Consider the following 21,751-nt stretch of genomic DNA (forward strand, 5'->3'; position numbering starts at 1 on the left):
AAACGGAAAGGAATTACTTCTTGATCGGCATTCTTAAGGGAATCCTGGAAAACTGGACATAATAATCATAGGAGTATACATCTATTGAAAACTGTTCTAAAGGTTTTATACATATTAACTCATTTAATGCCCTCAACAATCCTATGCTGTAACTATTATTATTATTACCTACATTTTAAGATGAGGAACTGAGGCCCAGGTTGGGTTATTTGTCCAAGGTCACACAACTAATTAGTGGAGGAATTTGGAATTTGAACGCAGGCTGACCCCAGAACCAGTGTTTTTTTTTTTTTTTTTTTTTTTTTGTTGTTGTTGTTGTTGTTGTTGTTGTTGTTGTTTTTTAAGTCTCCTCATGGCTCTGACCTTCTGTGAGTCTCTAAGCAATAAACATTTATTGGGCTCCTGCCATGTAAAATACTGTGTAAAGCACCATGGGTGAACTAAGGAAAAATAAGATGTAATCCTATCTTTTCATAGTTTGCCATCTAGCAAATTTGGTCATGCTCTTCTTCTCCTGATTGGGACAACACAAGTAGGGCATAATCCCTTTCCATGTCAAAGAGACCATGTGAAGAACAAATTCCAGAGGAAACGTTGGGTGCATAGGACTCTTGTTAAATGGTGTTCACTGAAGATCAGAAAGGTGATATTTTCAAAGGTTATTTTCTGGGACACAGGAAATAGTTTTTTAATGTGGACATTTTGGTTTTTCACATTGAGAAGGAAATTTGTGATAATGTTTTTCATAAATATGAATTTAGAATAACGTAGATCAAACTGCATCCAACCAAAGGGGTCCATCCAACCAAAATATATAAAACATTTTCATCTATCTGTACAGCTATTACAACACTCAGAATTTTAGGATGAGATACATGTGCCTGTTTTCAGAAAAATTTTGTCATTTATTTAACAACATAGAGTATATTTAAGGGAAATGTGATGGGATCTTCCCATCCAAGTACTAACCAGGCCAGACCCTGTTTAGATTCCGAGATCAGATGAGATTGGGCATGTTCAGGGTGGTATGGCCGTAGACTGTGATGGGATCCTATCTTAAAATTTCTGTGTATTAATGCATGGGATTTGATAAAAAGGTAGTGTCCCCTTAAAGCAAGTTCTATTAGTGTGATATGTTATGAAAGGCATTCACACAAGGACAGAATGCCTGAAGCAGAGTCCTAACACTTATTACTGGCAAAATTTTTCTGTTTTAAATTGAAGTGAGATCTTCATGACACTGAGAAATGGAGACAAGGAAGACAGAAATCAAATAATCTATTCTCTTCTTCAAGATAAGATCTCACTCTTCAGGGGTGCCTGGGTAGCTGAGTGGGTTAAGCCCCTGCCTTTGGCTCAGGTCATGATCTCATGTCCTGGGATCAAGCCCTGGGTCAGGGCTCTCTGCTCAGGAGGGAAAGCCTGCTTCCCCCCGCCCTCTGTCTACTTCTCTGCCTACTTGTGATCTCTGTCTGTCAAATAAATTAAAAAAAAAAAAAAAAGAAGAAGAACTCACTGTTCATGTTTACTTCTGCAGGGTTATTCAACTGGCTGGCCCTGATGTACTTAGGAAAACCTCACGTAGCCTCTTCTAGACCATCACACCTTCTACCTATCAGTGCAGCTTACCTATTTTTTCTTAAGGGAAAAACTATAAATAAAATGGTATTTTAAATAGAAGATTTAGAAAACAAGACAATCAGATGCTTTATATATATTCAACAACATTTGGGAACAGGCTATCATGAGCTCTGGAATCTGGTTTCAAATCTTGGATCCATTCTTACTAACAGTTAATTAGTTACTCTGGGTCTCAGTTTCCCTAACTGTCAAATGGTCAATAGTATCTATTTTGTTAGTCTTAATATTTGTTAAGACTATATATATAATTATATATAAATACATAGGACTTTACATATGTACTTAAATATATATTAAAATGAATATCTATATTCATTTATCTATATTCATTTTATCTATATATATTTTTCAGGTATAACAAATTAAAGCATGGGTCCAAGGGGGTCAGATTGTTATAGCAAAATGATCTAATATGTAGTTATAATTCTCCATTGTTGCTATAACAAGTGATATACAAGTATATTAAGTGTTACAGGAATACAGAGGAGGTAGGGACATAAAGCTTTGATCAGTCATTAGTGGCGGTACTTTAAAATGTCCAATTTGTTAAATTTTAATAATGAACCAAATTCGAAGCCAAGTTGATCATGGGCAAATGAAAACTAAATTACGCTTCGTAGTTTAAAGAATGAGTATTTACAGAGTAGTTACTAAAATCCAGAATTAAAATATTATTACAAATGTTAATCACAGAGAGTCAGTCTCTTCCACTGTCAAATGCAATATAATCACATTCAGGCAGTTAATAGTAAATCGAATGGTTCTAGCTCAGAGCATGCTGAGAAGAGAACTAGTTTTCCTCAGTCTACTATCTGAAAAAAAGCTTTTCCTGCAAAGATTTAGAACACAGCTTTCATCAAGGTTGTGGCAGTTCATATTTTACTCCCGAAACCATGGCAGATGAATAAAACATAAGAAAATTTGAATGACAAGCCCGTCTTTAAGAAATTTTCCTGGCGACAACACAAATTCTGAACCTCATCTTTTAAATTTCATTTCCTTGGTGAAGTCATCTGTGAATCCTGCAAAGACAGAAAGAACCACTTGCTCCTGGTGGCCAGGTTTCTTTCATAGCCTATGCTCCATGACAGTATCATAATTCTTGGTTGATATTTGTTACCCTCAAGAATGTGAGATAGGGGGACCACCCCCTCCTGCTCCAGACCGGGAGGCAGAAGGCTGCTTAAAGATCTCAATGTCACCAGACAGCACAGGATTCTTTTTTTTTTTTTTTTAAAGATTTTATTTATTTATTTGACACAGAGAGATAGAGCGTACAAGCAAGGTGAGTGGCAGGGAGAGGGAGAAGCAGGCTCCCACAAAGTAGGAAGCCTGACGTGGGGCTCGATTCCAGGGACAGCACAGGATTCTTAACAAATCTAAGATGTATTTGTCCATCAATTCATTGACCAAGAGGCCTGGTATTTTCAATCTTAATTTTATTGAGGACACTGAATATCTCAAGGACTTGGAGTGGTATTGTTTTGGGCAGAGGTTCAGGTGGCCTTAAGAGAGGTTAATTAATTAGACACTACATTTTAGTTCTTGCTAATTAGAAAGAGCTGCCAAGAAGAATTAAAGTGCAATTTGTAACTCATTTTGATTGTCCTTCTTCATGACCCTACCTAAGCTAAAATGTGGAGGTAAAAGGAGAGGAAAGCTGGAAGTCAGAAGACAACTTGAAAATGGCCTTGGGTCACAGCAGTGACACAGAGAAGGACCAGAGTTGGGACAGGCTGACGCCAGCTCCCAGCCTCAGGTGCTAAGGAGCTGGGGGATGGGGGGTAGGGAGGCTGCTGAGGTTCTGGAGGATGCACTGGGGGAGGTCCTTGGGGTGTCCTGGGGGAGGCAGACCTGCTCTGAAGCCCACCTTCCAGCTATATCAGTGTCTTCATAGAGGATCTGAGGCAGGTTTCCACATGCTCTAGGCCTGGGGACAGCAATTCAGTGTGGGGGCAGGTGAGTGAGAGGTTGAAGAGAACTAAGGGGAGAGGCATATGGCAGCTCTCAGGAGGCAAGTTCAAGGCAGGAGCAGTGTCCAAGACAGTGCCTCAGAGGCCTCAGGGATGAAACCACCTGCATTCCACCTAACCCCAGCTGTCCTCCTGTGAGGTGGGCATGGCAGTAACAAAGGCTACCCTCACTTTAGGGATGGGGAAAATGAAGGCAGGAAAATGAAGGTTCAGAGGGAGTGTCTCAACTAAGCCTCACACGCTGGTGGTTGGTTGACCTAGCCAGCATAAACTGTCAGATCTATGCGCTCTCACCTCCCCAGGGCGCCCCTTTCCCCGATGTAGCTCCACTTATTACAAAGGCGAAGGAAGTGTGGGGACTGATATTTCATCCCTGAGCCTCCACCACCACAGGTCACCTGCTGTCGCCTGGCTGCCCTCCCAGAAGAGCAGGAGAGGGGGAGGGGCATGAGGGTCGTCAGAGCAAAAAACTGATGATAGGGTTAGACCGAAGACGCCCAGGGGCTTCAGCCACCAGAGCAGGAGTGTGCGGGAAGCTTCCTAAAGAAACGCCCAGTCTTGCGTTCCATAGATTTCCCTGCGCTCTCTGCGCCTCCATCCGAATTGGTACAACCCCAAACACAGTTGATAGCCTTGACGTCATCGCCATTCAATTTGTTGGACACTGGTGGATTTCAAGGCCATGATTCCCTTGGTGACCAGGCCAGTGGAAAGCCCTCCCGCCCCGCGGGGGGGCACTCATGGGCTTGTGAATTCACTCTTGGGACTAGCGAAACTCCAGTCCTCTTGACCTCAAGCGCGTCACTGGACGGCCTCTCCCTTTCTCCTGTTCTCCCCAACTTCTTACCAGTTTGTTCTTGGGAATGGCAAAGCTCTATGGCTTCTGGGTCATTGGGCGGCCTTCCCTTTTTTCCTGTTCTTCCCTCCCCCCCTTACCCGGGATCCCAGGGCTTCCCACTCTCTTTCTCCTCCCGCTTGCCGCTGAGCTGATTCCAAAAGGAGAACCCACCCACGCAGTAGGATGGGTGGGCTTCCAGGTAGGGAGAGCTGTGCGGGGCTAGAGCATTCAGTCATTTAACAAATACTGCGTTTTTGCTCTAGTTGAAGCACGGGTAGTCACTGTGGAATAGGACACTAATCAGAGCCTCTTGGGGAAGACAAATGCACCAGTGAAAGTGACAGGATGGTGAGCTGCGACAGGTCTGGGCTGTTGGGGTTAGAAGTCTGTACTTGGTGGTGAAGGAGTTCATTAATAAAAATCCTCAGGACTCATTTGCCACTCTCACCTGGGCTTTGGCCTCCGAGGCGAACCCTTCCTGAGACTGTCCTCTAGGCTGGGAATTGGGCCCGAGAGTTATAGGCGGCCAGTGCCACCCCCTGCTTCCCTAGGGAAAGAGCAGAGGGCTCGAGGTCCGAGAGGCTGTGGCGCGCTCCGGACTCCCCGACCCCACGTTTGCCGTTACCGCCCCCACCTGGAGGGGCACCCTGCTTGGAGTGGACCCAGTCGGGTCCCGCCCGACGTCTGCCCGTAGGGGCCGCATCCGCCGCGCGCCCAGCACCTCCCACGGCTTGCTTCGCTCCTCCTCTCTCCTGGTCGCCAGTCCTGCGCTGCAGGTTCAATCCCCGCGGGGACTGGAAGCGCGGGGACCGAAGCGCGGCTGGCCGTCTGCGTCCTCACTCCCCACGCCCTTGCACTGAGACCCGGCCGGGGGCACCTGCGAGTCGCGGGCACCTCTCCGGGGCGACCGCGGCGGGCTGACTGGGCATGCTCAGGAGCGGGGCGGCCGGGCGCCGCGGGAGCCAAGCGCATGCACTCGCGGGGCCAGGGTCCGACCGTCCAGGGGCGCGGCGTGCAGGCTGCCGCTCTGGCCGACGCCCTGGCCAGCCTGGGCAGGACGCGAGCCAGGATGGCCTCCCTCACGGCATACGGTAACGGCGGGCGGTCGCTGGCTCTCGGGGAGGCTGGAGCGGGCGGGGCCGGGAAGCCGTCCGAGCACCCCGGGGAACTTCGGGGTTCGGCTCCCGGGAGGGTCAGGACGGAAGGGAAGGGGGTGCAGCGCACGGGGGCGTGGGACTGGGGGGCGGGGTGGCGAGGCTTTGCAGGGTTGGAGTTGCCTGAAACCTGGGAAGGGGGTCTTAGCAGAAGGAGTTGATGGAATAAAAACGCCTGAAATGTAGGTGTCTGGGAGCTTTGGGTCTCCAGAAAAATTCCACTCGCTTCAGACCACGGAAGGGAAGGGATAAGGGTGTTAAGTTCGTTTCTAGCGGCGCGAGGCTTGGAATTAGGAGGTCTTGGTTCCGTCAGGGCTTATTCTGTCCCTGACTGACCTTGGGCAAGTTATTTAAACTTTTTTTTGTTTGTTTTTGTATTTCTCCATCTGTAAATTAGAGATGAGAACATGTCTGACAGATGCTATGGGGTTAAAATAATATATACCAAAATACGTTTTTAATGCAAAAAAAAAATCAGCTTGGAAATAAAAGTTCCATGGAAATGGAAGGCATTATCCCCCCCCCCCCATTTTGGCTAAAGAAATATATATTTTTGTTATTTCTTTAAAGGCATTGCAGAATTCTAAGGAAAGCAAAATCACAGTATGAAGGTTTCCAGCTCAGCTAGAAATCCCAGCGCACTGGGGAAGCCCACAAGGCTTTTTATCAACATTACTGCTTGTGTGAAAAAAGCAATTCTGTGTAGACCTTTGTCAGAGATGCTGCTGAGATTGGGTTATAGGAAGCTGAAACTCAAGTAGACCTCCCCCACCCCCTTCCCGGGCTTGCGATCAGTTGCTGTGATAACATCTAGTTTTGGCGTTTTAAACATGAAGGTAATGAGAATTGTTGGAGAATGTTTTGCGGGGACCTCTCCAAGCCTGGAGTTAGTGGGAGGGAATTTGCTGCTTTTTGGTGTGGAGACTTCATCTCCAGGCCAGTGATGTCACCTGCCATTTTCCCAAGGTTAAAGCGGTTGGTCTTTTTGGGGGGGTGGGGGTGGAGGGTGGGGGAGAATCTAAACTGTTTAAAATGATCACTCAGGTGGCCCTGAGGGTTTGCAGTTGATCCTTGTGAGCTGATAAAGAACTGTGAGAAGATTACAAACTGCATACTACTGGTGGGTGGGTGGGTGGGTGTGTGTGTGTGTGTGTGTGTGTGTGTGTGTCTTTTAAACTTGATGCATCTTCTGCTGGGCTGTGAATTGTTCTTACTCCTCCTGCACATTTAACACATAACATTGTCGTTCTTGGGTTACCATCTGAGGATAATCCAGCATTCTGATAGTGTTTTAGGTATATTCATTGGCGGATATCTATTTTTACACTTTTTTCTATCAGAGGGATCCATTATGTTAGATTTCGCATTGTGCCCTGTGGATACTGTCAGTGATAGTAATAATCAGTTCTTTAAATTTCTAGAAACTTTAAAAGCTTAATTGGGCACCCAGGTAGAGAAAATGAATTCAGAAAGAGTGAAATTGTTTTTTGAAAAGCAAGTGTATTTCAGTAATTAAAGGTGTGGCTTTTGGGGGGGGCAACTTACACAGGTTTCTCTTTAGGACCTTAAAGGGAACTAAAGCAGATTTAAATAAATATATCAATTAGAATTTGCACTATTTTAAATATATTCTTCACACTTGTCTTCCTTCCTCATCCCTAGAGTGCTGAATACATTTGACCACAGAGTAAACATTAATTCTTTGGTCCATAGTGAAGTGACCCAAGACATGACAAGATAAGTTAGTCCATCAGGGATTCTATCCTGGTGAATGAGTTAAGGAAAAACAAATTTGAGCACAGTCAACATATTCCTTATCCACTGAATGCTGTTGAGATCATTATCTGATAAGAGCTTGGTCCGGCTCTAGAACATTCTACAAATCATCTCTGACAATCGAACTGCTTAAAAAAAATGTTCCCTTTCAGTTCTGTTGGATTGGGTTTAGCTATCATGATGGGGGATGATCTAAGTTTCTTACCCGGGATTTATAGGGTTCAATTTTTATATTCATTTGACTGATTTAATAAATGCCTTAGTCCTATCTTTAACACAGGGGCTGCCAAGAGAATGAACAGTTATACTGTAGACCGTGTGTTTTAGGATCCTGAGGGAGAAATTTGGCTTATATATGCATTTCATTAGCAGCAGCCTCCAGTAAACCTCATTAGCTTCCCATCTAAATATGCATTTTTGATCCTATATTGGAACTTGTTCTTTCACATTTTAGCATGAATTTTTACTTTCAGACAACCATCTAGACTCATATCTTCTAGAAATGTGAAATGAAATTCAGGTAGTCAGGAGCTGTAATATGCACTCTAACAAATATATGTTCAGTGGATGATGCAGTTTTAAAAATTCTCGATTTTTAAAATTATTTATTTATTTATTTATTTATTTTTTAAAGATTTTATTTATTTGTCAGAGAGAGAGGAGAGCGAGCGAGCACAGGCAGACAGAATGGCAGGCAGAGGCAGAGGGAGAAGCAGGCTCCCCGCCAAGCAAGGAGCCCGATGTGGGACTCGATCCCAGGACGCTGGGATCATGACCTGAGCCGAAGGCAGCTGCTTAACCAACTGAGCCACCCAGGCGTCCCAAAATTCTGGATTTTTAATGCCTCAACTTTTTGTACTCACTGCTGATTTTTCTTTCCTTGTCCTTTAAATGGTTTGGGTTCTTAACCACTTTTAGCTTATTATATAACCATGTGCATGAGACGAAGGATGGGTGACAAGTCTCCTTTAGAGAGAAATGACTGGGACTTGATTTGTTCTTGGCCATCCAAAAGAAGGCAGAGGGGCTGTGTTCTAGTCTGAATAAGAAAATGACTTGTGGTTGGACCTGTCAGCTTTGGATCTGAAGACGCTTAATATGAGGCTTGAGGAGCTTACAGAGCATAGTGGGGCTATTTAGGGAAAGTGTCTCTGAGGAGATATTTGAGCAGAAGGGACAGAAACACAATTTGAAATGAAGGAATGGAATGAACCATTCCATTATGTAGGGAAAGACCTTTCCTGGCAAAGGGAACAGTAAGAGCAAAGGCCCTGGGGTAGGAATGAGATTGTCATGTTCAGAGCTAGCTAGAAGGTCAGTGTGGCTTGAGCAGAGACAACAAGTAGAAGATCAGAAGGAAATGTAATCAGAGCCAGTATTGTTCTTATAACTATTCTCTCCTCATTTTCCTCCTACCTTTTAAGTTGCTTCTTTGTGGAGTCACTCTGTTTATGTTGGTGTTTTCCTGGGTTCTGTCCTTGCCTTTATAATCTCACTCTCAACTATTTGGAGGACATTAATTAGACACCTACCAAATGCTGGACAATGACCCTAAATGCAGAGCTAGTCCCTTGTTGGGAGACCTTTAAATTAGGGTGACAAAGTTTTCTGAATTTTAAAGTGGAAGTGTGGGGCATGCTGGGACATAAATAATTAATAATGGTACTCTATATGAATGGCCTTGGTGAAATTTCACAAAAATCTTTAAGAAATTGGTCCAGTGTTACCCTGGTATCCATTTGAAGAAATTGAGATATGGATAGGTCAAGGAACTTACTTAACCTCACATAATAAATAGGGAGCCCAAATATAGATTTAGAGAGTTTGGCTCTGGAGCCTTGGGCTAAGGGTAGTTAGGATGAGGAAGAAAATGAACAAATGTGTGTGTGGGTAATTCCAGACAGAAGGTGTGGCTTGAGTGAAGTTTAAAGACCACGGGTGACCAGAAGTTCAGCATTTGTGATTAGAAGAAGGTATGGGAGAAGGGTATAGTAAGAGCCAAGACTAATCATACAGCTTGAGTATGAAATGAAGCAGAGAAGGGATGAGAGCATAGGACACAATTTCTCTTCCCCTGACTTTGTCTTTATTCAGGTGATTTCCCAATGGAAATTGCCAAATCACCGACTCAGAACTTTTTTGTGTGTGTTAGCTTGTATACCTAGTTGTGGGCTAACCTTCTCTATATATGTCTCTCTAGCATCTCAGTTTAGCTCAGTGTATCCAACATAGAATCCCCCCCCCCTTACATGTTTCCCAGAGAATAACTCCAGCTCTTCAGCCGCTGAGCTCCAACTAAGTTCTAGGCTCTTAGCCTGGACCTTGGACGGCCTGGATGAGCGGGATTTCATTCTTTCTCTCACAGATGGCGGGATCAGCTGGAGGAGACAGACTTCTAAACTGAGAATTATAATGCATTGCTGGGGGATGGTGGGCACTGGGAGGAGTGAGGGATAGGTCAGGAACAGTTCCCTGGAGGAGACAATGTTAAGAGGCTAATTGGGAAAAGGAGGGCATCCCAGGAGGGAAAATAGCGTGAACAAAGATAAAGGGGAGAGATGGTAGGGGGCATAAAGGCAGGTACCAGGAGCACATGTTGGTAGAGCATGACAACCTGGAGAGGTTGGCAGGGGCCATTGTGCTCTCTCTAGGCACCTAGGCCAGAATTCTGGGAGCCCTCTCTGAGTCCTCTCTGGAACATACTAATCATAATACCTTGGGTAAAGGGATTCACCTCCTGTGTCTCAGTTTTCTTATTTGTAAAATGGGGTCATTGCAGTAGTACTGTAGTTGCATATGGATGGTACGTAGTGAGTAGTCAGGAAGCATTAGCTAGTTGTCACTGTCAACGGCTCTCCCAGCCAGTATACTCTCAATCACCAAGTCCTGTTGATTCTTCTTTCTTAAAATCTTTCTATTGTATTTTCTCCTCTCTGTGCCCACTGCTCCTACAGAGACCAACATCATTGTCATTCTGACTGCAGCAGCAGCCTCCCAGATGGTTTCTCTGCCTCTAGTCCTGTGTCTTTTGGTCCCAATGGCAAATTTCATCCTGTATTCTGCTTATAACATTTTGGTAGCTCCCCTCTGCTTATAAGTCAAAGTTTAACTTCTCTCATTTGGCAAACACGGTTCTTAAGGAGCTGACTACCCTTCTCTCTCGTGGTCTCAGCATCCCACCTTTTAGGGACATGGGTTGTTTAGCATGACTAATTACATCAGGCTTTCTCAGGTGTCTGGACCTTGGCCCATGCCCTGAAACATTGCCCCCTCCTCCCTTACAAGGTTCACTTTTCTTCCCTTCCTCTTGATTTGAGATATCTCATGGTAAGTCTTCTCCCACCCAACTTTTCATTTTGTACTATGAATATTCCCCTCTGTGGGTTGTAATATCCCAAAGGACAAGGAACATATCTTGTATCTTTGTAATCCTGCACTGTGCCCTGCACAGTGCCTGACGCATAATAGGGATCAATCCTTGGCTGTCTGACTAACTGAATGGACTATATCGGGGGGCAGTACACTGCATACAAGTTTTTAAAACCTCACTTTCCTACGCAACTAACAAGCAAAATGACTTTTACCCTTCAGAAAAGAGGAACAAGCAAAAGACCAAAAGCATCGACAGCATGTGGTACAATCAGATGTATGCTAACTAACTGGAACTCATGCTTTATTTACAAAATAAATCCAAGGAGGTATTTGATGACTTCTCTTATTTTTGCCTTCTACCACCTGGCATGCTTGTTATTATGCAATGCAGAGACTCATGGTCAACATTGATTAGGATCCTTTTGATTAAGAAGCTGCAGCAAAACATGTACACATTATTCTTTGACCTTCAGTCTCCACATTTTAAAAGTCTCTTTCTGGGGTAAGAGCAAATTAAAATTTTATTTTGATGCTGTGAAGAAGCATTTTAATCTTTTCTTTCAAAACATTATGTTCTTGGGGCTCCTGGGTGGCTCTGTTAGTTAAGTGTCTGCCTTTAGCTCAGATCATGATCCTGGGGTCCTGGGATAGAGCCCCATGTTGGGCTCTCTGCTCAGTGGGGGGTCTGCTTTTCCCTCTCCCTCTGCTGCTGCTTCTGCTTGTGCTCTCTCTCACTCTCTCTCTCTGTCAAATAAATAAATAAAATCTTAAAAAAAAAAGACCACTATGTTCTTTGTAACAGTCATGTGAAGTCTTCTATTAGAACATAGTCCTAGACAAGTAGTTCACAGCTACCAAGGAAGTTTCTAGAACAGACAATTGAAAGTATGTTTTGTGAGTGCTCACTATGTGTCAGGCACTGTTGTAGGTTCTGGAGGTAAACAAAAACCAAAAACTACTTGTTTTCCTCAATCTTACATTTACTAATAAGAAATGGATCTTTACCTTCTGGAAAAATGAAAATAGATTGTAGGATTTTCAACACTGAAGCAAATAGGTAAAGGGGGAAAGAAAGGAAAGGAAAGGGTTTTCTCTAATTAGGCTTCAAGAAAGGGCTTTTGTAGCTGTGGAGACTGTGAGAGTGGAATCAAAGGGAAGCTGAGATAATGAATATCAGGCACAGTGTTTAATATTCAGGAACAGTGATTAAAACTTTTGAAAGCTTACAAGAGGCTTTGGCAAACATTCATTGCGCCTTCTATGCATTAGGCAGAGCCAGGCTCTATGGCATAAGACACTGCCGTCTAGGAGTTTGGGTCTAGCTCAGTTCCCTTGGGGGATGCAGAGGCTGCTACTACTAGTATTGTTACAACTAGTGCCTGTCCTGCTTGTCTCCTAGTGCTATTGCCAAAATCACATGAAAGAGCAAATGCAAACATTTATGAAACCTAGAAAGCCCTATAGCAATTTAATATACAGCATTATGTGTTGTTTTTATTGTAGTAATAAAGAGATCTGGTATAGGATCTGGTATAGGTTTATAGGAAGTGCTGTGTTGAGTGGAAACACACTTACTGCACTTTGACTGATTCATCAGCACCTTAGCGAGACCTCCCAAGACACCAATTCCTGCTGGGGCCAGCCTTGTCTACTGTATGTGGTGGGCAGTCAACACTTTTTGAATGAATGAATTTCAGTCACAGTGTAAAGGAGGAATTTAAAGCCCAGGGAAGTTAGCTGATGATATACAGGTTATATGGCTAGGAGGAAAGGGTGGGTCTTGAATATTAACTTTTCTGTAAGCCCATAAAATATATAGCAAATGTGGAATAAATCATACCAGTATTTCTGAGGAATAGATATATGCATATGTACATACACATATTATATATATATACACACATATATATATTCTACTAGTAGGTTCTCTAGAGCCTTTTATAAACAACTTAAAGTGATTCTTTAAAAAATCAGATGCAGTAGGCAGTTCATGCTACACAATGAATATGTATTTTGTAAATTAAATATTTCCAGTGCACTAGTGTGGATAGTTACAAAAGGAATTGTACAATGTTTGTTTTTGTAGAGTTTGTCATTATGTATCATTTTTATTTTTGGTGAATTCTTGTTTCATCTATTCACAGGTATAAGCAGATTTATGATATGATTTAAAGGGTTTGGTGAAAATATTTTCTTTCCTTTTTAAAAAATCCCCTTCCTTTTTTTGTTGGTGAGATGTTTCCCCAGGCTTTGTGGATTCCAGAGGGGGGCTATACCTGTCTGCAGTCCCTCTACCGGCAACATGGGCACCAGCTGAAAGTCTATTCAAAATGCAATTGTCAATTTTATCTCAGTAAAACTTAAAGGAAGAAAAATAAAAGAAATACCAAATTAAAGGCCCACCCAAGACCTACTAAATCAAGATCTTTATTTTTTTAAGATGATTTTAATAAAATGCTCGTGATGTGTAATCTTAAATTTTCCCTTTTTAAAAAGATTTTATTTATTTATTTGACAGAAATCACAAGTAGGCAGAGAGGCAGGCAGAGAGAGAGAGGGGGAAGCAGGCTCCCTGGTGAGCAGAGAGCCCGATGCAGGGCTTGATTCCAGGACAGAACCTTGAGATCATGACCTGAGCTGAAGGTAGAGACTTAACCCACTGAGCCACCCAGGCGCCCCACATTTTCCTTATTTTCACTGAATTTTTGCTTGCTCAACCAGTTATCGTGTATTGAAGTCTCTCCATATGATGGTGAATTTGTCAGTTTCTTCCTGCAGTTCTATTAATTTTTGCTTCATGTATTTTGAGGTTATTTTATTTTGGGCACACAGAGGTAATATTTTTTATACCTTCCTGAAGCATTGAGCCTTGAACCTTTTATCATTATTTATTGACCCTTTGTGTCCTTAACAATGATTTTTGCCTTAAAGCCTTTTTTTAAAATCTAAAAATAACATAGCTACTCTGGCTTTTTTTTGGTTAGTATTTGCTTGCTATTTTTAAAATATTTTTTACTTTTAACATTTCTGTGTCCTTATGGTTTAGGCATTTCTTTTATAAGTAGCATTTGATTTTTTTTTTAAGAAATCTTTCTCACAGTCTCTTAAATAGCAAATATCGACCATTTACGTGTATTGTGATTACTAATATATTTGAATGAATTCTGCCATTTTACTTTGTATTTTCTTTGTCTTGTTTTTTATTCCTCTGCTTTATTCCAATTTATTTCCTTTTCCTAAGTTAACTTTTCAAGAAAAAAAAATTATTGTTAAATCCTCTCTCTCATTCTTCCCTACCATCTATCTGTCTCTCTCTCTAACACAATCAACTAGCTTGAAATACAGTTTATTTCTGTTGTTTTAATAACTACTCTTCTATTTTCAGTTAAATCCTGCCTAACAAATCTTATACCTATTCATTACACATTAACTAACTCTAAGTTTAATATGTTGACCTCACCCCTGAATAGTCCTTTGCCTTTGAGTGCCCAGCTCCTGGCTTGTGTATTATTATTTAGTATTTGATTCCTATCCTTTGTTTTTAAGTCTCCCAAATTAGACATCATAATGATCATTTTACACTGAAAAATTTTGTTTAGGTTTGCCTACATATTTCCTAGAATTCTGCAGTCAGTGGGAAGACATAAATAGATGCAGTGCTTTCTTTCCCCCCCTGTGGTTAAGATGAAAGTAAAATACAGTGAGTGTTGAAATGGGTGAGGTTTTCTTTTGTTATAAGAGGATTCTGTTAATGAGTATGCCCAAAATAATTTGAGAGAAAAAAGTGTTAATTTTGTCATAACATTTCTGTTAAGAGAAATGTATAGGATGATGTCCACCTTGTTCCCTGTAGAATCTCAGTGCTTATCACATCAGATAAATGACTCTCAAAGATTTAGCACCAGATACCAGAGGAATCCGCCTAACACAGCTTGTGGTATTAGTCTGTCCTCCTTCTGTCTTCCCCCTCTGTTCTCAAATATTTGTCTAGTGTAAGACAAATCTGGGTTTTAATTCCAGCCTCATGACTTCTCAGAAGTAAGATTCTGTGCACATTCCCTAATTTTGTGAGCTTCTAGTTCCTCATCTGTATAGAGGGATAATCAAAGAGTTGTTTTGGAGCTTAAATGAAATATGGATGTAAATTAAATAATCAATGTTTAGCATAGTGCCTGGTAAAGAGCCAAGCTCTCAATAATTGGTATTATCTGATTCTATCACCATCTCCTTTCCTTTTTTTTTCCTGAAGATTTTATTTATTTGTCAGAGAGAGAGAGATACAGAGAGAGAGTGCATGCACAAGTAGGGAGAGTGAAAGGCAGAGGAAAAAACAGGCTCCCTGCTGAACAAGGAGCCCCATGCAAGACTCGATCCCAGGACCCTTGGATCATGACCTGAACCGAAGGCAGATGCAAGGCAGATGCATAACCCACTGAGCCACCCAGGTATCCCACCATCTCCTTTTCTTGGATTTTTTTTTCAGAATTTTCATTACTGGTTTGCCCTGTCATGATTTCTGTCCCTCTTTATTTCTTAAAAACAATTACTATGAGTTATAACACATATACAAAAGGAGGGGAGAGAAATTTGTAGTTTAACAAATACTTACAAAATAAATATTGTGTAATCACTACCTAATTAAAATACAGAACATTTACAGTACTGCAGAACCTACCCCCCTCCCCATCTGCCCTTCAAAATCAAAGTTGCTTCTTGTCCACCAAAAAGAACCAACATGCTGAGTTCTGTCCTAATTATTTTGCTACTTCTCTTTATTGTATTACCATCCGTGTGTGTATCCCTAAACGATATAATTTAGTTTTACTGTTGAAATTTTTCATCAGTAGGATCATGTGTTTTGAGGTGGTTTCTTTCATTCAACAGCGTTTGTGAGATCTCTCCATAATATTTTGTGTAGCTTTACTTCATTTCTTTTCTTTACTATATGACATTCTGTTTTATGGATATCCTTGCTTTTTTGAAGTATAAAATAAGCCATAGCTAACACTAATTGAACACTTTCTATGTGCTGCCTTACACTTACACTTACTTACAAAGTAAGTGCCTTTATTATTCTTATCATACATATAAGGAAACAGAGCTACATAGAGATGAAATAATGTGCCCAAGGTTTGGAACCAGGTGTCTAGCTTAGATATTGATTCCAGAACCCACAAGTTTTATTAATCTCAATTATAGTCTCACATTTTCCCACTAGTTAACCTGATTTTTTTCTTAACTACAATTGTCCCTAAAGGATTAAATGATATTTAGACACTCCCTCCAAAAATCTAGCATTTTAATTTTAATTCCTACACGGGGGAAGTATTTTTTACACAGAATGTCATAACTTGTGCCAGAACTACCACAGTCTTTATACTTTTGTGCTTTGAGTCTTTTCAGACTATTGCCACCAAAATTATGCCCCAGTTTTACCATTCAGCTTTTATTCACATTTCAGTAGCTTTACCATTAAGTTTTATTTATGGCCTCTTCCTGAGCATTCATTCCTTATTCAAGCATCCTTCTTCTTTGTTGATTGCTGATTTCTGAGTATGCTTTTCTCCTTCATTTCTTTTCTCTTCTCCCCATGCATAGCCACTTCTGGGCTTATGAATTTCTCTTTATATGTACTTATTTGTATATCAGCTTTGATGCTGTTGACCTTATCCCTTGCAGTTCTGGTCTCTTCCAAAAATCTTTGAAGGACAGATCATTAGCAAAGGGTTTACAAAGAAATTAGGAATGACAACTTTAGAGCAGTTAGATATGTTTTAGGTCTGGATCTTGTTGATTCAGCTGATTCCACAAATGCATACTGAATTATTTGCTAACTATGCATTTGTGTAGCCAATTTATTTTTATTAACCATATTATACCAACTCCCCCATCACTAGCAAAAAAAGAAGCGAGATAAGCATTATTGCCATCATTTTCAGGTAGAAACAGCCAACAGTTTGACTAAATTCTAAGAGTTCTTGTGTAGCAGAAATAGGCTTCAAACACAGGCCTATTGTCTCCCAGCCCAGTGTTCTTCCTCTAATGAAGTTACACTAACAGAAAAGGGAAGTGGTCATTGGTTTATTTTTTAAAAATTTCATGCATCCTCTTTTCTTTCTTTCAACCAATGAACAGGTACTGAAGATTCACCTGATGGCAGGCACAGCACTAGATTATGGAAATCACAAACTGAATAGTGCATGGCTATGCCCTTGACAAGCCCACAGTTTAGATCTGTATAAACCAGTGAAGTTTCTCCTGCTCAGTGCTGGGGTGGATGGGGGTGTCTGAAGTACCCAGATACTCAGACATGCTCAGGAAGTACCCTAGAGAGTGCAGATGGTTTGGGAATGTTTTTTGGAGGAGGAGTTGGCCACATGAACTTGCTGAAATTATGTTTCCCACATTAAAAATAGTTCAAAATATTTTCTAGCATCATGTTTGTGGATGTACCGTGGCCTTGACATAGTTTCTGAGGGCCACCACCATTTCTCTGCCCTCTGGATGACCATCTGCTTTTGTTAATATTTCCCAACTGCTTTCCAACCACAGGTATATAGGAATACCCCTGCAGGGGCCTCTCATTTCCTTCCTTCTGTCCACGTACCCGCTGTTCTTTCCTTCCAAGAGTGTTCACATACCATATCATCTTCTCTACTGGTCTGCATCATGGTCTCATTAAAATCTGATTCTCAGAATGTATCTTTGAGTGCAATTGACTTCTTTTTTTTAAGATTTTATTTATTTAATTGACAAAGATCACAAGTAGGCAGAGAGGCAGGCAGAGAGAGAGAGAGAGAGAGAGCAGGGAAGCAGGCTCCCCGCTGAGCAGAGAGCCCAATGCGGAGCTCAATCCCAGGGATCTGGGACCCTGAGATCATGACCTGAGCCGAAGGCAGAGGCTTAACCCACTGAGCCACCCAGGCACCCCGCAATTGACTTATTCTTAATAATTATGTCCCCTAGCCCCATAATTTTCACCATTTATAGATGAGAGTTTCAAAGTTTTCCTAATATTATATAACATAATATTCCAATAGTATCTTTACGTCAGTTTGGTAACCATTATTATAATGACTCTTTGTCTCTAACCTATAGAGTTTTATATTAGAAAATATATATTTACTTTGATATTTTAAAATCACATACTTATGCCCTGCTGTGTTTCCTAAACAGTTTGAAGTAGTTCTGATCTCCATGTGGGCTCTGTTCTGCTTCATGCTGTGGTGTGGCCCTGGTGGCCAGAGCCATCTCAGTCTTCCCATCAGAGACTGGGGATGGGGTGGGCGGGGTTGACATCTGCTTGTCCTGCCTCATGCGTGTTGCGATGTGGATTAAAATGCTAGGATGCTATGTCAGTGGAGCCTTTGGGTTTCTTTTGCCCCGAATGCGTGGAGCATTTTCTGTTCACAGTCAAGAAGAATTTAGTGTGGTTTGTTGTACTTTTAGCTTCAAAGGGAATTGCTTCCATGTCTCTCGTCCCCACTGACCTTCTCCCATGGCTCAGCTACCCTCACTTCCAGTCAGGATGATTGCAGCAGCCCCAGAAAGGAGTCTCTTTGCCTCTTATCTTGCTTCTTCCAGTATGTTCTCCATAGGGTCACAAAGTGATCTTTCCAAAGTGAAAATGGGATCCTGGTCTCTAGGCAAGATCCACACTGGTTAATGTGGTTTATAAGACCTGTCATAGACTAGCTGCTGTTTATCTCTCCTCTTCCTGTGCTCAGCTGCCAACTCAGGAGGCTGTCTGTGGCCTCAGCCTCCATGCATGAGGAAGCCTCTCTGTTTTGGATCTTTTCCCTCAGTTCCTCCCCCTTTGGCCTAGTTAGGCACTACTCACCTTTAGGTTTTAGTTTTTTTTTTTTTTTTTTTTAAGATTTTATTTATTTATTTATTTGCCAGAGATAGAATGAGAGCGAGAGAGAGAGCAAGTGCATAAGCAGAGGGAGGGGCAGAGGGAGAGGGAGAAGCAGATTCCCAGCTAAGCAAGGAACCCCCAATGCAGGACTCAATCCCAGGACCCCGGGATCATGACCTGAGCCCAGGGCAGATGCTTAATGGACTGAGCCCCCAGGCATCTCTAGGTTTAGTTTAGATGTCACTTCCCTGAAGCCTTACCTGCTCCCCTCTCTAGATCAAATGTTCTCTCACCTGTCCCTGCACCTTTGCCAGCATCCCTTTTCACCCCCATCATAGTAACAGTGGCACCCAACTGAAATCGCCTGTGTGGGGCAGTCTAGGTTGTTTGCTGAAGGTTCCAAGTGCCTGGCGCTGAGCACCAGCTAAGCATCAGTGAATGAACCAATGAAAAAGCAGAAGACTGCCCAGAACTGGGGGCTGGCTCATCTACCAACAGTCATATATTCACACTGTGTTCATGGTGTCTACCAGGATATAACCAACCTTCTCTTTTATTTTCTTAACAGACAGAGATGTGAGCAGTGGGAGTTATAACCTTTCCTCTGCAACGACAGGCAGCTACTACAGTTGTGTCAGCCAGATCACCATAGGTGAGCAATTTTGACATTTATAAAAACTATTACTGCTTGGAAGTGCCTGGGGTGGAGGTGCTGAGGAAGAAGTAAGTAGAAAATGTAAGAACAGGCGCCTGTATTTTCAGAATCAGAGCAGATGCTCATGGCTCACCTTGCTGGAGCACTCTCTTGTGGATTCTTACTGCTTTTGCATAGGTATTGTTGGAGGAAATGTGGTCCAGAGAGCCAGAAAAACAAAAACAAAAACAAAAACAAAGAAACCTCCATGTTTTCCCAGCATTTCATCATTTGCTTTAACTTTTTAATTTGTGTATCACCTGTTTTATTATGTATACTTAAAATTGACTTCCTTTTTAAGGTTTATATGTATCTACTGCTACTGTTGGCCATTAACATGAATTATTTTGCTTCATCAGGACTCTATGAGGAGGACACTATTACTTTCCCATCTCACAGATGAGGAAATCTGATCTTTTCCACCTAGGCAATAATTAAAGTATCCATGATTTCAATCCAGATTTGTTTGATACTGAAGTACATGCTCTTAAACACTATATAATGGTTTCTCAAACCTCCGTAATATGGACTCCTGTAAAAAGAAATAATAACGATGAACCCCTAAAATTGATTTAAATTATTTTTATTATAATGATACTTAAGTGTGTTCAAACATAAAACTAAGTATAAGCACCTTATTCATACAGATATCTATATAAATCAAATTGACTTTTAAGTTTTATTTAAATAAATAAAACTTAAAACACTGTCAAGCAAAAAATTTTATTTAAATAAAATGTTATTTTATTTAAATAAATATTATTTAAATAAAACTTAAAACACTGTCAAGCAAAAAATTACAAATCTATCACATTAATTTACTGTGATAAATATTGGTATCTTGCTGAAGTACAATTACTTCTTGTAATGCAACATGGTATTGGCTGCAGCAGTGTGGGATCTTTGAGTTTAGTACAGCTTTACAGCTAATTCATAATATCTCTGCTCTGCCATTTGCTTTCTCTGCACAGTCCACTATGAAATCTCTGCTAATGCTGCTGAGGTTATTGGATCTTCCTTTGGTATGAATGCACCTTGACATATCCATCTCTCTTCTTTTCTCATTGAGTGTAGCAGTTGGTGCCAACTTGCTGGAAACAGAGAAGAAAATCTTTGCCCTAAAATTAAATGGTAGAACTGGGTCCACAATATGCATCTATTAATTTTTAACTGGCTAAGTTAACTTTAAAATGAAAAATAAAAACAATTAAAAAATTCTTGTGGACAGTTCATGGACTCTGGTTTCAAAACACTAAATAACCTACAATGACATTCCTAAAGACATTTGTTAATTAGTGGGAGGTTCAGAGGAGAAGGGTGATAAGATGAATGCATGGATGAAAGAAGGGATTCTGTTGATGGACAGGATGGATTTCATGTGTGTGTGTTGCAGTCTGGTGTTATAACAGAGTAAGTGGCTGTGACTTTATCCTTGACATGAGACAGTAATGAACTTGATAGGTGGGATAAAGAGCAGGTCTGGAGGGACAGATGTGGAAGAGCTGGCAGGGCTAGTCATTGACTGGATAGGTGGAAAGACAGGTGTGTTTGAGTCAGGTGACAGGGAGTCTGAGCCATCCCTAGAAATATAGCAGTCAGGAAGAGGACTTGATGGCTATAGGTTAGATACGTTGGGCTTGAGATGCCTATGAGACTCCCACCTCAGAATGATGCACAGGAGAGAATGGGCAGGAGATGAAGATACTGGAATTCTCTGCACAGAGAAGTCAGTTGAATTTTTGCAAGAGGATTAGATCATAAGAGTCAGTACATGGAGTGAGTAGAGGGCCAACAGCCAGTCTTTAGGAGAAGCATAATTGGTAGAAATAATGACAGGGGTAGGAAGACCAAGTGAGCACATTTTTTTGGAAAGCCCAGGGAATTTCTAAGAGAGGATGAAGAGGTTAGATTTCAAGGGCTGTTCTGGTGATATCCCCAAGAGCCATGGCAGTAAGTGGTGGGAGGGAAGCCAAGTTGCAAAGCTTGGCATGAGGATTGAAGAGCTGCGAACAGACACTTACTTATCTCTTAAGACATTTGTCCATGAAAGTAGAGGGGTAAATAGTGAAGACCACATGGGAGCTTTCTTGGTTCCAAGAACTGTTCTAGGTTCTTTTACTGTATTTACTCATTTAATCTTCACAAAAACCTTGCAAATTAGATACTGTTATTTTCCCCATTTTTCAGATGAGGAAACTAAATTCTAGAAAGGTTAAAAAGTAATTGAAATTACATGGGTAGTGACAGAGGGGATTTCAACCTAGGTAATCTAGCTCCCACTGGATGACACTCTTGCTATTTGCTACAGGCCTAGTGCCCTTTCTTGATCCTTTTTGGGTTCCTAGACACAAGTCCAATGTGTGTGGAGGTTCTCCCCAGCCCCCCAGTACTAAGAAAATTTCAGACACCAGCAGGGTGTCTGAGATTTCAGTTCAGTTCTGACAC

At 41.6% G+C, this 21,751-nt stretch overlaps 1 protein-coding gene across 1 annotated transcript in view; it reads left to right on the forward strand.

Annotated features, from left to right (window-relative positions):
- Positions 1 to 5,224: 5,224 nt before the first annotated feature.
- Positions 5,225 to 21,751, forward strand: part of ANO4 (anoctamin 4) — a 462,190-nt gene continuing 445,663 nt past the window's right edge. The window contains exons 1-2 of the mRNA XM_047742883.1: positions 5,225 to 5,543; positions 19,181 to 19,264. Coding sequence (XP_047598839.1) covers positions 5,423 to 5,543; positions 19,181 to 19,264 — 205 coding nt within the window. The 5' untranslated portion in view covers positions 5,225 to 5,422. The remainder of the gene's footprint in view (positions 5,544 to 19,180; positions 19,265 to 21,751) is intronic.

This window comes from Lutra lutra, chromosome 8, assembly GCF_902655055.1.
Source record: "Lutra lutra chromosome 8, mLutLut1.2, whole genome shotgun sequence".
Classification (NCBI taxonomy): Eukaryota; Metazoa; Chordata; class Mammalia; order Carnivora; family Mustelidae; genus Lutra; species Lutra lutra.